A 17,018-nucleotide genomic window follows, 5' to 3' on the forward strand; every position below is an offset into this window, starting at 1 on the left:
TTCCACTTGTCACACAGGCGATCCGGGTTCGAGTCCCAGTTAAGTCTGAAGTTTTTCCATTTAATAATCCGTAATGACACTTGTGACGGAAATGTCGCTGTTGGCGATTTTTCTTGGAGTTCTCCCGTTCCCCCACACCAAGTATCAATATCATTCCATCCGATTATTTATCACCCCAATCACCGGCTGGAGACGCACAGAGGGAGCTGGTCTAGGAACGAGTGGGATTGCCTGCTCGAAACCTGAATACATAGCAAACTTCAGTGTAGTCGGCTGGTGTGAGTTAGGAATAAGCAATAAATCTACCAGTCGCGGACTGGATTATATCCTTTTCCAATAGTAAACTAAAGCAACTCCGAGTGTCTGAATTTAATTTATTATTCAATGCTTGATATGTCGTTAAGTTTAATATCTTTTGCCTTATTTAATGCAGTTTATAAAGCAATAGCAACAACTATGATGTTTACATTTATTCCACTGTGTTCATTTATTTTTGTTTCTAATTTTTACTGTGTATACTTAATTCAATCGTCTTTTTAACGTTATTATGTAAATAGTATTTTCTTCCAATTTAATGCTCATATGTTTACCGCAGCATTCATTTTTATGTATTGTTTATTCAAATCTCTGTTCATGAATTTATTATGGAAATCGTGTTCATTTAACACCTAATACCAATATTTATTTCACTATATATACTCATATTATATTATTATTACTATTATTATTATTATTATTATTATTATTATTATTATTATGTGCATTTTATTCAATTGTCAGTTTCTGGTTTAATTATGTGAATTCTACTTGCTTGTAATTTAATATCAATATGTATTCCAATGTGTTTATTATTGTTCTATCCAGTACATTTTATTGAATTATCTGTTTCTGATTTCGTGTATTTGTTTCTAACAATATTAATATGTATTCCACTGTATTTATTTTTATTTTATTAGGTAAATTTTTATTTAACTGCCTGTTTTGATATCATTATGTAAATTATTGTATCTGTATGTAATTACTTAAATCCGATTCAGTGTAAGTTGAACTATGTAAGCAAGTTTTAATCCTGGTTGAGTGTAAGAGAAGGCCCTACGGCCTTATCTCTGTCAGGTTAAATAAATATATTATTATTATTATTATTATTATTATTATTATTATTATCATTATTATTATTATATTTATTTATTTTGTCTTTTCAATTAAGGTAATGCTTGGTTCGTAACTATCCTGTCTGCCATTAGGCCTACTTGTAAATTGAATTAATCTGCTTCTTGTGCATTGCATATTTTCGTAGCTAAACTGGTGAATTGTATATGCTTGTAAATTGAATTAATCTACTTCTTATGTATTGTATATTTTTATAGCTAAACTGGTGAATTGTATATGCTTGTAAATTGAATTAATCTGCTTCTTGTGTATTGCATATTTTCGTAGCTAAACTGGTGAATTGTATATGCTTGTAAATTGAATTAATCTGCTTCTTATGTATTGCATATTTTCGTAGCTAAACTGGTGAATTGTATATGCTTGTAAATTGAATTAATCTACTTCTTATGTATTGTATATTTTTACAGCTAAACTGGTGAATTGTATATGCTTGTAAATTGAATTAATCTGCTTCTTGTGTATTGCATATTTTCGTAGCTAAACTAGTGAATTGTATATGCTTGTAAATTGAATTAATCTGCTTCTTGTGCATTGTATATTTTCGTAGCTAAACTGGTGAATTGTATATGCTTGTAAATTGAATTAATCTACTTCTTATGTATTGTATATTTTTATAGCTAAACTGGTGAATTGTATATGCTTGTAAATTGAATTAATCTGCTTCTTGTGTATTGCATATTTTCGTAGCTAAACTGGTGAATTGTATATGCTTGTAAATTGAATTAATCTGCTTCTTGTGTATTGTATATTTTCGTAGCTAAACTGGTGTATATGCTTGTAAATTGAATTAATCTACTTCTTATGCATTGTAAATTTTTGTAGCTAAACTGGTGAATTGTATATGCTTGTAAATTGAATTAATCTGCTTCTTGTGTATTGTATATTTTTGTAGCTAAACTGGTGAATTGTATATGCTTGTAAATTGAATTAATCTGCTTCTTGTGTATTGTATATTTTCGTAGCTAAACTGGTGTATATGCTTGTAAATTGAATTAATCTACTTCTTATGTATTGTATATTTTTGTAGCTAAACTGGTGAATTGTATATGCTTGTAAATTGAATTAATCTGCTTCTTATGTATCGCATATTTTTGTAGCTAAACTGGTGAATTGTATATGCTTGTAAATTGAATTAATCTACTTCTTATGTATTGTATATTTTTGTAGCTTAACTGGTGAATTGTATATGCTTGTAAATTGAATTAATCTGCTTCTTATGTATCGCATATTTTTGTAGCTAAACTGGTGAATTGTATATGCTTGTAAATTGAATTAATCTACTTCTTATGTATTGTATATTTTTGTAGCTTAACTGGTGAATTGTATATGCTTGTAAATTGAATTAATCTATTTCTTATGTATTGTACATTTTTGTAGCTTAGCTGGTGAATTGTATATGCCTGTAAATTGAATTAATCTGCTTCTTATGTATTGCACATTTTTGTAGCTAAACTGGTGAATTGTATATGCTTGTAAATTGAATTAATCTGCTTGCTATGTATTGCGTATTTTTGTATAACTCGACTGATGAATTTGTTTTGCTTGTAAATTGAATTAATCTGCTTCTTATGTTTTGTATATTTTTGTAGCTTAACTGATGAATTGTATATGCTTGTAAATTGAATTAATCTGCTTCTTATGTATTGCGTATTTTTGTATAACTCAACTGATAATTTTTTTTTGCTTGTAAATTGAATTAATCTGCTTCTTATGTATTGTATATTTTTGCAGCTTAACTGGTAAATTGTATATGCTTGTAAATTGAATTAATCTGCTTGCTATGTATTGCGTATTTTTGTATAACTCAACTGATGAATTTTTTGTGCTTGGAAATTTAAATAATCTGATTTCTTTGTATCTTATAGTTTTCTATATCTCAATTAACGGATTGTATTCCATTGTAAATCGAACCAATCTGCTTGTTATGTATTACATATTTTTGTGGAGCCACCAGCGTAGCTCAGTCGGCAGACTCCTTTCATACTGATCCGGATCTGCGTTCGGGCTTGGGTTAGATTCCCACTTGGGCTGATTACCTGGTAGGGTTTTTTCGGAGGTTTTTCCCAACCGTAAGACAAATGTTAGGTTATCTATAACGAATCCTCGGCCTCACCTCACCTCGCCAAGTAATTATATAACTCTTGACTTGTTCCACGTCTTAGAGCTTCAATTCCAATGTAAGATGTATGAAATACTATAAATTAAATTCAAATGAAATAGATATGTCTAATATATTACTCGAGATTTTTATGCATCTGGAAGCAGATGTCATTACAACGTAAATAAGAATAGAGAAAGGACAGATGATTCACAATAATTGATAAATTTGTATTGTGTTTTACGTAGTAGACTATGTGACTTTCGGCCTCTGGGACTGATAAACCAATATTTTGCACTTTCTCATGCTTCAATTCATACATCCAAAGAAATTGCAGGGAAGGATGATGCACGCACAGTCTGCGAATTGGTAGTCGATACATGCAGAGGAAAGAGAACGAGAGGACGAAGTGAAAGTGAGTGTATAATGTTTCTTTGTTTAGATTATCGGTCAGTTTTTCTTGTGCACGCGCATGGTGGATCGCTGAGATTGGAAGCAGGCGTTGGAATCAGCGGTGTGAGGAAAAGAAGGAGCGTTGTGATGCGCTAATGCCACTTCAGGGAAATAAAACCGTTGCCCGAGTCTATTTTGTATCTTCATTAACGTAATGGAATTAAATTAATCTGGGATTCATAGCAAGACGAAGTAGGATATAGCTCTCCCCCTTGCACCTTATTCCTCCATTACATTACGTTAAATACGGGTGTTGTCGGAGCTAATACCTCCCTGAGGGGCCTTTCCTTCCCCATACTAACTCCAACCTTCCCGGTCTACGTTTTATTTTTTTTTTTCGTTCTTCTTTTTTATAGAGGAGAGAAGCGCACTTCACTTCATTAATTAATTGCGTTTTCTTAACTCGAGATAGCGCCACAGTATCGGGGTGCGAAGTACTCGTAACGCGTACTCTATCAGCCATTAGATGGGATGGAATCCGTTATTACATTCAAATTTGCATGACGAAGCCATAGCCTATCCGTTGCGAACCGAGGGCGAGTGAGGATCGAATTTACGTCCCAATTTCTTCTTTAGCATAATCTGTAGTTACACTTATACCTGAGAGAAATAAATTTGAAATATTGTTCCAAATCCGGAATTTTATCCTCCACTAGAACTAAAGATGGTAATAACAAGTTATGTAGGCCTGAGTTCAACAGTGTAAAAAAGTTAGAGTCACATTTCAATTTATTACTTTCCTAATTTTAACCAAAGGAACTAGAGTTCAATTCCCCGTATCACATTTAGATATCTTTTGTCGAAGGCATTTGTAGACAACATATTTTTCGATCACATCGGCTCATGAAAATACAATTTAAAAATTAAACCTGCAGAGCCGTATTCATAGACATTCTTAACGCGGGCTTCCGGTGGATGATCAGCGAACTAACATTTTTCGTATTCATAAACCAGTTTTAGCGGTATGATGTGATATAAATCCTGTACAAGTAACCAGTCGATAGCCGGGGCTAGTTTAGCATGCTTGTAGCGCGGACTAGCGAAATGTCTATGAATAGCACCCGCATTGTTTATTGTTAAGTCCACAAATATGGAGTAATGATCAGTATAGTTCTTGATGACATCGGCTCATGATAATATAATTTAAAAATTAAACCTGCAGTGTTTATTATTAATTTCACAAATATGGAGTAATGATCATTATACTTTTTGATGACATCGGCTCATGATAATATAATTTAAAAATTAAACCTGCAATGTTTATTATTAAGTCCAAAAATATGGAGTAATGATCATTATACTTTTTGATGACATCGGCTCATGATAATCTATAATAATAATATATCTGTAGCCGAAATTTTTCTGGTAATTTTCGATTTTCCAAAAATAATTGGTCCTAACATATATAATTAACCACCCTGAAATCGAAAATCGCTTTTTTGAAATTTTTGTTTGTCTGTCTGTCTGTCTGTCTGTCTGTATGTTTGTTACCTTTTCACGCGATAATAGCTGAACCGGTTTCGATGAAAATTAGAATATAAATTAAGTTCGTTGTAACTTAGATTATAGGCTACATTGCATTCAAAATACATTATTTAAAAGGGGGGTTATAAGGGGGCCTGAATTAAATAAATCGAAATATCTCGCTTATTATTGATTTTTGTGAAAAATGTTACATAACAAACGTTTCTTTAAAAATGATTTGTGATAAGTTTTATTCTCTGAAAAATTTTGATAGGACTGCTATTTAATGAGATAAATGAGTTTTAAAATTAAAATAACTGCCATCTAAGGCGGTGTATTGAAATAAAAAACAAATGACTTCGTCTATAAGGGGCCTTGGACACAACAATCGAAAGCTATGAAACATAGCCTACAGACAATGTTTCTGTGTTTGTATGAAGTAATATCGGAAGCTAAATTAACCGATTTATATAATTAATTATTATTTCATCATTGGAAAGTGTAGTTTCTCTGGATGGACATAATGCCATAATGTTATTACAGTAACTTGTGAGTGAATTGAGGACAGGAAAGATTAAAATAGCTTCTTATGTACAGAAAACTTGATAGGTTATTCTGTATATTCATTTCCTGTATTTCTTATAATAATGTTTATGAACATATTCATTTTTATCTCAGAGAATTAACGAACAACGAGAGTGTATTGATTTAGTATGCAGTAATAGTACGTTAGCTTAGCAATCCATTATTTTATAATTCAAATTTTAACTATGCTCAATTGAATCGTGTTAAAATACATAAAATACATATGCAATAAATGCAATGCAAAAAAAATGGGTAATGAGCCAAGCAGAGTATGTTGCGCTGTTGTAAAAGTTGTTCCTCCTGAGATTCAAGAGCTCCCACAACAAATTAAAAACTTTCTAATTCGAGTACATCCGTTATCAACACACTTTTTCATAATATAATATAATATAAACATAATAATAAATCTGTAGCCAAAATTTTTCTGTTAATTTTCGCTTTTCCAAAGATAATTGGTAATAACAATTAAGGAACATGTTAAAGGAATTGTCATTGCACCAAATGAGTGGTCTCTGGATCAAAATGATCGCATTTTAATATTTTAAATACAATTTAAATTAAGTAACATATTAAACGATTTATCCTTCTATCAAACACGAATGTTCCCTGGATCAAATGTCCTATTTTAATTATGTAATTACTTTATATTTATTTCTAACGGGTGCAGCGGAGCGCACGGGTACGGCTAGTACAATTTTAAAATTAAACCTGCAGTGTTTATTATTAAGTCCACAAATATGGAGTAATGATCATTATATTTTTCGATCACATTGCCTCAGGATAATACAATTAAAAATTAAACTTGTAATGCTTATTGTTAAGTTCACAAATAAGAAAATAATGATGATCATATTTCTCGATCACATCGTCCCATGATAATGCAATTTAAAAATTAAACCTGCAGTGTTTATTGTTAAGTCCACAAATATGGATTAATGATCGTCATATATTTCGATCACATAGATTTATAATATAATTTATAACCTAAACAAGCAATGTTTACTGTTAAGTTCATAAATATGGCGTAATTATCAACGCCTCGGATTGGTGAACTGAATACTATTCAATCACATCGATTCATCATAATATTATTTAGGATTCATACCAGTAGTGTTTATTTTAATTCCATCGATATGGAGTAATGGTTAGCACGTCTGACAGGAAAAGTAACGGAACCTGGGTTTAAATCCCGTTTGGGAAAAATTGCATTGTTTGCCTAATTGAGGTTTCTTTTCAAGGTTTAACCTAGAACATAAACAATGTAGAAACGCTGGTCTGGATTTCCTCACCTTCTCAAGATATTTTCTGCGGTGAATTCTTGCTGTGGCATATGTTAATTGAATTAATTTGTGTTTATCTTACACGTTTTATCATTTTACTTTTCCTCGTTTCTTGCAGCTTGCTGAGTTCTTTGTTAGTCTAGAATTGTAATTAACTATTCCTAACATATTACTGTACCGAAGTACATATGATATTTCCGTGGAGGAATTCTGTATTACCATATGATGAAGGATGGGTGGAGCGGAGAAAAATTCTCTCCGGCACCGGGACTCGAACCCGGATTTTCAGCTCTACGTGCTGACGCTTTATCCACTAAGCCACACCGGATTCTAATTCCGATACCGGATTGAATCCTCTCAGTTTAAGTTCCACCTCTTAGTTTCCCTTTAGTGGCCAACCCTCATGCACTGTGTTACAGATGTGTGACAGTGGCACAATGTCCAACACATTATGTGCAGAGGTGCACTCATTACGAGTGACAAAGTGGCCGGGATCCGACGGAATGTGATTGAAGACGGCGCTCATTTTGTAATATTGTAACTTGTTAATAATATTCCATATTTGTAGCTCCATTTTTATGAAGGAAATATGTTAAATTTTGAGAATTTTTATAACATTTTATAACATGTTACGAACTTCTAAGTCCGGTGTACCATTCTCAGGTACATTTAGCAATACACAGGACGATACTTTACGTTCAGTATTCAAAACATGTAGTTTCGAAAACGAAAAAAAAAAATGGTATTCCATATTTGTACCTCTTCGTCTATTAATTAAACAGGTTTATGCTCGACCATGACGAAATGTAGTAGTTATACACCTGGTAGGAGCCCTTTAATGCACCCCATTAAAGTACACCTATTCATTATAATTCAGTTGTTCAGCCAATGAGAAATCACCATTGTACCATTATAAAAGCGCAAGTATCGATTATTCTCGGATATGCAATCGAAAGACAATTAGCGAAAAGTCACGGAGGCTGGAAATCCAATACTGTCGCAGAAGGTTATGTTCTGTTACTATAATAATTAGCGTTAATTGTAAATAATATTCAAATAAATTCAATTTGTCATCTCGTTTTTCAATACTAAATCAATTTTCAGCTCATATCAAGACTAATCTTCATGTTATTCTCTAGATTATTTCAAGGTCAATAACATTCGTGCCTCGGAAAAAATCAATACTTTCGCGTCTGCGCACATCTCATAATTCAGGTCAGTTCCGCTCCTCATTTACATAACCATAACATGAATACTTATGAATAATTTCAAGTTAGAAATGTGATCGAGCCTAAAAAGTCGTATGAAACTTGCCTATAATGGTAATTAAGACGCTCGTATGAAAATTATGAAACTCGCTTGCGCTCGTTTCATAAACAAACATACTCGCGTCTTAATTACTACCATTATAGACTCGTTGCATAATGTACTATTACGTATCTCAAAATAATTAAATGATAAAATGAAGCCTTTAAATTAGTCGGATTTGGAACAGAAATGTATATTGAATAGTTACATAACAATTCTAACAGAGAAGAAGGACGCCGTGCATTTCCACAATCCCTCATTAAGATTCATTTTCTACACAGGATGCTTTGAGGACGAAAACGAGAACTGCAAGTGAAATAAAACAGCGCATCTCCCTTTCCTCCCCTTTAACATTTCAACCTAAAAAAACATCCCACCCTAAAAAATCTCGTTACATTGGTGGAGAAAAAATCTCATTACAACAAGGACGATTGTACAGCGGGCGAGCGGGCGAGCCTCGGGCTGGCGGCCGGGCCGGGAGGGTGACTGATGGGCTGGCCCTGCTAGGCGGCGGCGCGATAAATCAGCAGGGCGCTACTTCCGAAAGTACCCACTTCATACACATGACCGCTCGCATAATATCACCCTGGACCCATATCGCTCGCGGTCTGTTTGTTGTGTGGCGAGGTAACGCAGCGGCGCTTGTCTTGAGCGGCTTTCAACAGTCCAGGTCTGGACTCGAAGACCGGTTTCAGCTTTATGATTGAGTAGAATAATTATATTATACAGGTTTTTTTGAAATGTAGACCACAATTGCAATTAAAATTGAATAATGGGATTTTTGGGCAAAAAAGTTCAGACATTTCAAACTTTGTATTTAGAAAGGAATATTTTTATGAAAACAAAATATTTTGCGACTATTGTCTTACGAATTATGATGTAATCGAGAACATCTCTAAATGATACTCTACACATTTTTAATATCATCTGAAAGAGCATATTTTTTTATGTAGCCTACTTTTTCATTTATTTTGTACAGTAGCACTACAACAACAACAATTTTATTGTTCACTAGCCATACATGTGAGCTTTGCTGCACATGTTAGAAATAAATATAAAGTAATTACATAATTCTGTGGCCGGGAGGAAAAAGATCTTAAGTAACAATTTTATACTTCTCAGGAAAGCAGTAGAAAGATTGAAATTGGTATCAATTATAGAGTTTTTTAATTAAGAGGTTTTTCCTGGATATTATTTGTTTATATTTCTTCTAAAATAGGTAATGTTGCTCATTTAACAATTTTCTTGGTTATTTCCAAAAATAGCCGCACTTAAGCCCTTTTAAGACTAGAATCCAAACTGAGTAAAAGAGACTATTTAAACATAAGACCTTTTTCATGTCAAAATAAATGAGAAATGTGAATTATTAGGAATGCAAAATGGGTCTTAAACAATTATAGGACTGTTTACCCTGGTGCTTAAAGTATTAAAGGAAAGGATATCAGTATGTGATAAAATGGCTAAAATACAATTTAGACCTTTTTAATAGGGAAGCATGGAAAGTAAACATGTGATGGTCTGTAAGGAATGAAGTATTAAATATTCTTAAGGCCTTTATTCTGCGGTGCTCGATTCAAAAAGTACTTAGGACATTTGGTAACGCTCTATAAATCCAGTCAGGATTCTTATTTGACTTTAGCCATTTTACCAGATTGTAGAGAACTGTTTCTGCTTTCAGAATATCTAAAAATCTCATTTTCACAAAAAATTGACTTAAGACCTTTTTCCTCCCGGCCACAGAATTAAAATAGGACATTTGGTCCAGGGAGCATCCGTGTCTGATAGAAGGATAAATCGTTTATTTAACTAGCTAGCTAGTGAGTACAAATTAAAATTATAAAACAAAAATGTTTCTAGCCACTACCGTAAGAGCCAGGCTCGTTCGTGTACGGTGTATTCTTAGTCAATAATATAACATAAAATTTACAAGGACAGTTTACTAAATACAGTAAGTAATTTAATTCAAATCAATAAATAACACACAAGAGCAAAAAAAAAAGAAGAAAGAGAAAAAGAGAGAAAAAAACACATTTAATATAAATTGACAATCAGACAGAAGCCAGTGATATTCAATAAAAACATGAACATAGTCGACAGAAATAAAGGATAAAAATACACACATTTGTTAATATTATATATCATAAATAATTTTATAAATTTATTTTTAAAAACTTCAGTTACTTAATTGAAATTGTAGTTAAATAAATAAAATACGATCATTTTGGTCCAGAGAGCACTCATTTGTTGCAAGAATAATTCCTTTAACATGTTTATTAATTGTTATTAGGCCTATATGCAAATAATTAAAATAGAATCATTTGGTTTAGAAAACATTCGTTTTTGGTGCAAAGATATTTCGTTTAACATTTTTCTAAATTAGTCTTGAATGCATCCTTTAATAAATCACTCCAAATTAATATCAATATAGAGTGGATTGTGTACGAAAATAATTTTTTATGTTGACCTCACTGTGCATCTTTTTCTTTCTTTGTTAAGTTTATTTATATATGCTTTAACATCTGTAGTCATGTCGCGTGTTTAGAATGTGTAGGTACCTATACCATTAGACCGTTTTTACTCTTGTTGAGTTCCCGTTTCTATAGTGTGTTGTAGACGGCTTGTGTTCATGTAATTGATCATAGATATTGATTAATGTTTATTGTATTGGTAATTGAGGCAGTGATGAATCATGGCATGTAAATTTCAAATCTGGCATTTGCCTTTATTACTAAGGAAAATCATGAAAAATCCCAGACAGATTGGTCGGCCACAGAGTTTGAACGCGTGATCTCCCGAATGCGAGTCTCAAATTCTACCGTCTGAGTCAACTCACTCGGTTGTGCATCATTGTTTATTTAAATAAAAAATGAAAATGAGTGTGGTACATAAATATTATTTTAAGAAACACAGAAAACGAATATGGGTAAATTATGAGCGCAAGAACGCCATTTCGTGACACTTTGTAAAATAACTCAGCTCCAATGAGCTCAACGGTAAAATACTAATTTTTACTCCATATGAAGGGTACACGGGAAAAACGATCAAGGTCTATCAAAAATCGAAATTGAGTTAATAATGCCATCTTATAGTGGAAAGGAAGTACTATCATGTGGTCTAGCTAGTAATAAGAAATCATCGTTCTTGACATTCCACTACGTCAATTTGTATTAAATACACACATAAGAAAGTATTAAGTGCTCAAACTTTAAAAGTCATTTTTCTCGAAACTTTCTAAAATGGACCTTGATCGTTATTCCCGTGTACCCTTCATATGTGCTGTATTTTTCGTCCAGTGAAAATACTCATCTTTACGACAAAACTCTTAAAAATACTATTATATTCAGTGGACAAAAAGGAACTGGAATGTATAAAATTATTCAGTATTTTATGTGGATCAAATAAAGTTTAAATAATCAAGTTATACAACATAGGCATTACAAGAGTTATAGAATTGGGACACGAATAGTAGATTAGTTGTATTTATTGTATGGTGAATATCGGGAAATGTAGATGACACTTACTGGGGAAAGAAAGCAATTTGAAAAATCTACCTAATGTCGTTTTCTCGCTACAGATCTCTTGGGTATATAGGGGACGAAAAGGGGGGTCAGACAGACAGAATGAAAGGTAGGAGGGTGACTGAGGGAGGAATAGAGAGAACTAAAGAAGTAATTGTTCGATCGTTTACCGAATAATTCGTAAATTTATGCTGCTTTCCGTCGCTAGTCAGAGACAACGGCTACCATGGTAACCGCAATAACCATGGAGACGAACTCTTTTATACAGGATGAACCGTAAGTAATGTCATTATTTTTAGGGGATTAATCTTTAACATATTACAAAGAAAAAAAGTTTAATACAGTTTTGCTGGTTTTTGCTTCATTTTCGATATAATTGTCTTATATGAAATATTTCATAGCGTGTTTTGGGGAAGCCATACATTGAATATGCTCAGTCAGTTTATGAGAGCAGAATATTATCATAATAAATGATTGAAGAATTTTAGTTTTGTCCTTTATATGTGTAGAAATTTGATCGGAACAAATGTAATATTTTATTCTGCAAAGGAATTTTTCAGTGTACATTTGTTCGGATCAAATTTCTGCACATTTAAAGGACAAAATTAAAGTTCTTTCAATCATTTACTATTATTATACACTTACTTACTTACTTACTTACTGGCGTTTAAGGAACCCGGAGGTTCATTGCCGCCCTCACATAAGCCCGCCATTGGCCCCTATCTTGAGCAAGATTAATCCATTCTCTACCATCATATCCTACCTCCCTCAAATCCATTTTAATATTATCTTCCCATCTACGTCTCGGCCTCCCCAAAGGTCTTTTGCCCTCCGGCCTTCCAACTAACACTCTATATGCATTTCTGAATTCGCCCATACGTGCTACATGTCCTGCCCATCTAAAAAAAGTCTGGATTTTATGGTCCTAATTATGTCAGGTTAAGTATCCAATGCGTGCAGTTCTGCGTTGTGTAACTTTCTGCATTCTCCTGTAACTTCACCCCTCTTAGCCCCAAATATTTTCCTAAGAATCTTATTCTCAAACACCCTTAACCTCTGTTCCTCTCGGAAAGTGATAGTCCAAGTTTCACAACCATACAGAACAACCGGTAATATAACTATTATTATACACCGCTCTCTTAAATTGACTGAGCATACTGGGAATTCAATCAATGACTTTCCCAAAACACGCTATGAAATGTTTTGTATAAAACAATTTTTGTCTAAAAATGAAGCAAAACCAGAAAAATTTCATGAAACTTTTTTATTTGAAATATCTCAAAGAATAGTCCCATGAAATTAATGACATTACTTACGGTTCACCTTGTATACGTATGCCAAAATAACTGCACTGATTTTAATATGGTTTTATAGTGACACAATCTCAGTTGTCAGCTGATATCTCCTAGTTTATTAAGCGTACGGCTACTATATGCGCATGCGCTGGCTATTGTTGAAAAATGTAAATGTAAGAAAATGACACTATCGAAAAATTAGAGGGCATTTTGTGTGCTGAAATTTGCAGATCATCATTCTGTTCTGAATGCAGGAAGACAAGTTGATTTTTCAGCAAGATGGTGCACCATCTGTCTTCCACAACCCCTGAATTTTGGCTTGATCAATCCACTGCCAAAGACCAAAGGTTGATAAGGTATCCTCCGTATACCTTATTTTATTTCAAGGAGTGCAGTTCGGTGGTTCCTTTGAACACCCATTTACAGATTTATGACTTTCTACACAACAGCTCTGACAATTCCATCCTGTCCCCTAATCCCAACATTGCACAGTTGTCACAATCCTGATGACCTTCGAAATTATGCAGTGAAACTGACGGGATTCTTTGAATTCGGAAACGATGCGGCAACTCTGCCTCCACGTGGATTTGACGGGCACCTGTCAATTCTTCTGAACGAGGGTTGTGATTGGTTACTAACAAGAGAAGACAAGATTTCCGTCATAGTAAGGAAGACATTTATTTATGACAACCAATTAGTAGGGGGCAGTAGAAGGTCTGTCGGCAAAGTCCTTTCTATGAAACTGCACTCCATGAAAAAAAATAAAGTATACTCTCCTGACCCAATCCTGCCGTGATTTTTTCCTCTGGGGTACGTTAAGGACAATGTTTACGTTCCTCCTTAGGCCACTAACCTGCAAGAGCTAAGACGTAGTATCACAGCTACGGCGGAGCAGACGATGGATGGTGTACAGAATGTGTTAGGAATTGGAATACCGCGTAGATGTGTGCCGGGACCAAAGGATCACATTTCGAGAGCTTGTAAGATGTCAGACAAAACTTGGAGAGATTACCTGTCTACTGCCTCTGATTGCATTAATAGTTACAGAGAAAAAGTATTGTGAAATCGGAGAAGTCACTTTGGGACATGGTGTAACAGAACTATAGAAGACGATTTTTTCTATTTATTTAAGTAGGTTATTTTACGACGCTGTATCAACATCTTAGGTTATTTAGCGTCTGAATGATATGAAGGTGATAATGCCGGTGAAATGAGTCCGGGGTCCAGCACCGAAACTTACTCAGCATTTGCTCAATTGGGGTTGAGGGAAAACCCCGGAAAAAAACCTCAACCAGGTAACTTGCCAGGGCCGCATTCGAACCCGGGCCACCTGGTTTCGCGGCCAGCCGTGCTAACCGTTACTCTACAGGTGTGGACAAGACGATGATGTGTAATAAAATTTCAGTAATGGAACTGTAGTGAAGCTAATACTGCAAGAAAGATATCGAAATACGTTGAGAAAATCTGATTCACAACCCAATTGTCCGCCAAAATCTGATAGAATCTGCCAGGAATAGAATTCCGTCATGCATGGTGAGAATCTTTTAGCTACATGCTACGGCTGGAATAGATAGTAACTAGTGAGTAAATACATTGTAGACAAACCGTAATGCGGCAATCCAGCTCTCGGCCGAGAGGTTTGCATGCTCCGGTTACGCAGTGAAGGAGTTCACTAAAATTAAGAAATCAGTACTGAAAATGTCTGGCTTCATGTTAAGAACATTTGTCGCGCCTGTTGAAGAACTGACACGTCACTCGCTGCAGTTCCCATTGAAAAATGGAGGCGATGTTTATCCATATGCTACTTTTAAGCTTTTCCAGAGTTCTGGTATATTAATTATTTTTTGAAGATACTTAGAATTACAAAGAAATATAAAAGTCATAGAGGAAGATCTAAGGCAAAATCAAATTCTGTGATCGCCCTGAAGTCAGGCTATCCTCCAAGCAAAAAACAAAACCAACCATAGATATCAGTGCTGTATTTTTTTTCTCCCCACTTTGTCATTTTGTTGTCCATGCAGACTTCATCAATTGCTTCCTACATTTTGCCCGCCTCTGATCTAGAGGGTCACAAATTCCTGCTGATAATTTTATCCTCGAACACTATATGAAGTAATTCGATATACCTAATAGCCTAGGCGTCTGTAAGTGCTGTCTCAGAATCCTGTTGGAAAGAAGCAAAAGTACTCTCCCTCTTCAACTAGCGTTTGACGGGAGTAGTTGGTTAGGAAGATAAATAGGATTTACCTGTATCAGTTTCTTCACATAATATAAGCATGAATTACCGATATATTAACGTTTCAGGTGTAAGAGCCGACATTATACAAAGTGATTTTACATTGGCGCAAGGAATTCATCGCTGCATTATATTGATAGTTTCGGCAAAGCAGATTACGCCACTCTTTCTGCAAACACTTGAATCATTGGTTACAGTTTTGGAACAGAATCAAAGGAAGGAGAATACGGGAGACCACCTGAACATGAACCACACTCACCACCACCATCACCATCACCACCACAACGGCACTAGCACCCCCAAGCAGAACAAGCAGCGGCGCAGTAGAACCAACTTCACGCTGGAGCAGCTCAACGAACTGGAGAGGCTGTTCGACGAGACGCACTACCCGGACGCCTTCATGAGAGAGGAGCTCAGCCAGAGGCTGGGCCTCAGCGAAGCCAGGGTTCAGGTCAGTTGCAACTCATCTTAGTAACACTACCTAATTTCATACCTTAGGTCAGTGGTTCCCAACATTTTTTGACTGACGACACACTTTACTGAACGCCCATGATATCGCGACACACTTATTTGAGTTTAATAATAATAATAATAATAATAATAATAATAATAATAATAATAATAATAATAATCACTACTTTTCTTCTGGAGAAAAAGATGGTCGAACTCTGTGTAAAATATTTTATAACGGACGGAAAGAGAGGGTGTCAGAATTTTCAAAATTAGTTCTGAACTGTGTGGAAAATATTAAACTTCTGCTCTAATTTTGTCGTCTATAACCTCCTTTTCGTCCAACTAAGATTTCCAAGATCTAAGCGGAATTCAAAGAAGAATTGCAAATCTAATCTTTCAGGTAAAGCTTCCTGTAAAGCAGATTTGAATAATTTCAAGGGAAAAATTGTTCCGGGGCCGGGTATAGATCCCGGGACCTCTGGTTGAACGTACCAGCGCTCTGCCAACTGAGCTACCTGGGAACTCCACCCGACCCGGGTAGCTCAGTTGGCAGAGCGCTGGTACGTTCAACCAGAGGTCCCGGGATCTATACCCGGCCCCGGAACAATTTTTCCCTTGAAATTATTCAAATAAGAATTATATTAAAAACATAGTTATTCACACATACTGCACTCCAACCATGAGAAAGTCTCTGGGGAATGAGAGACAGCGGGGTGATGCTGTGAATGAATGTTGATGTCATAAGATGCCATAAGGTCACACACGTGGGTACTCATATCTCTATTGGCTAACTCTCACAGCACAAACAATAACACTGATACACACATATTTAATACTACCCTAGTTACAAAATTAGATCACTGTTAAACTCCTGGTCTTTTAATCCCTCCATACAGGAAATAACATATGCAGGAGAGCGCATGGTTTTTAAACTGACGTTATAACGATAATATTATCTATCTACTTCGCTCCAATAGATGACGCAATAGTAAGCACATTCCTTTCACGGTTGATCTCCTGGTTGGAGAACAGTATATCGCTTCCATGATGAAAAATACAATAAAATGGTGCCATTCCAGCGCGTTCCGCCAGAAAAAGAGCACTGATAACAACTTCTGTGTAATGTCGGACATCCAATATTGTAGATAAATCGATGTT

The 17,018-nt window shown here is 34.7% G+C and overlaps 1 protein-coding gene across 1 annotated transcript in view; it reads left to right on the plus strand.

Annotated features, from left to right (window-relative positions):
* The window catches only part of LOC138711609 (short stature homeobox protein 2-like), a 76,248-nt gene that overhangs the window by 34,536 nt on the left and 24,694 nt on the right, over positions 1-17,018 (plus strand). The window contains exon 2 of the mRNA XM_069842747.1: positions 15,605-15,858. Coding sequence (XP_069698848.1) covers positions 15,605-15,858 — 254 coding nt within the window. The remainder of the gene's footprint in view (positions 1-15,604; positions 15,859-17,018) is intronic.

The sequence above is a fragment of the Periplaneta americana genome, chromosome 13 (assembly GCF_040183065.1).
Source record: "Periplaneta americana isolate PAMFEO1 chromosome 13, P.americana_PAMFEO1_priV1, whole genome shotgun sequence".
Taxonomy (NCBI): Eukaryota; Metazoa; Arthropoda; class Insecta; order Blattodea; family Blattidae; genus Periplaneta; species Periplaneta americana.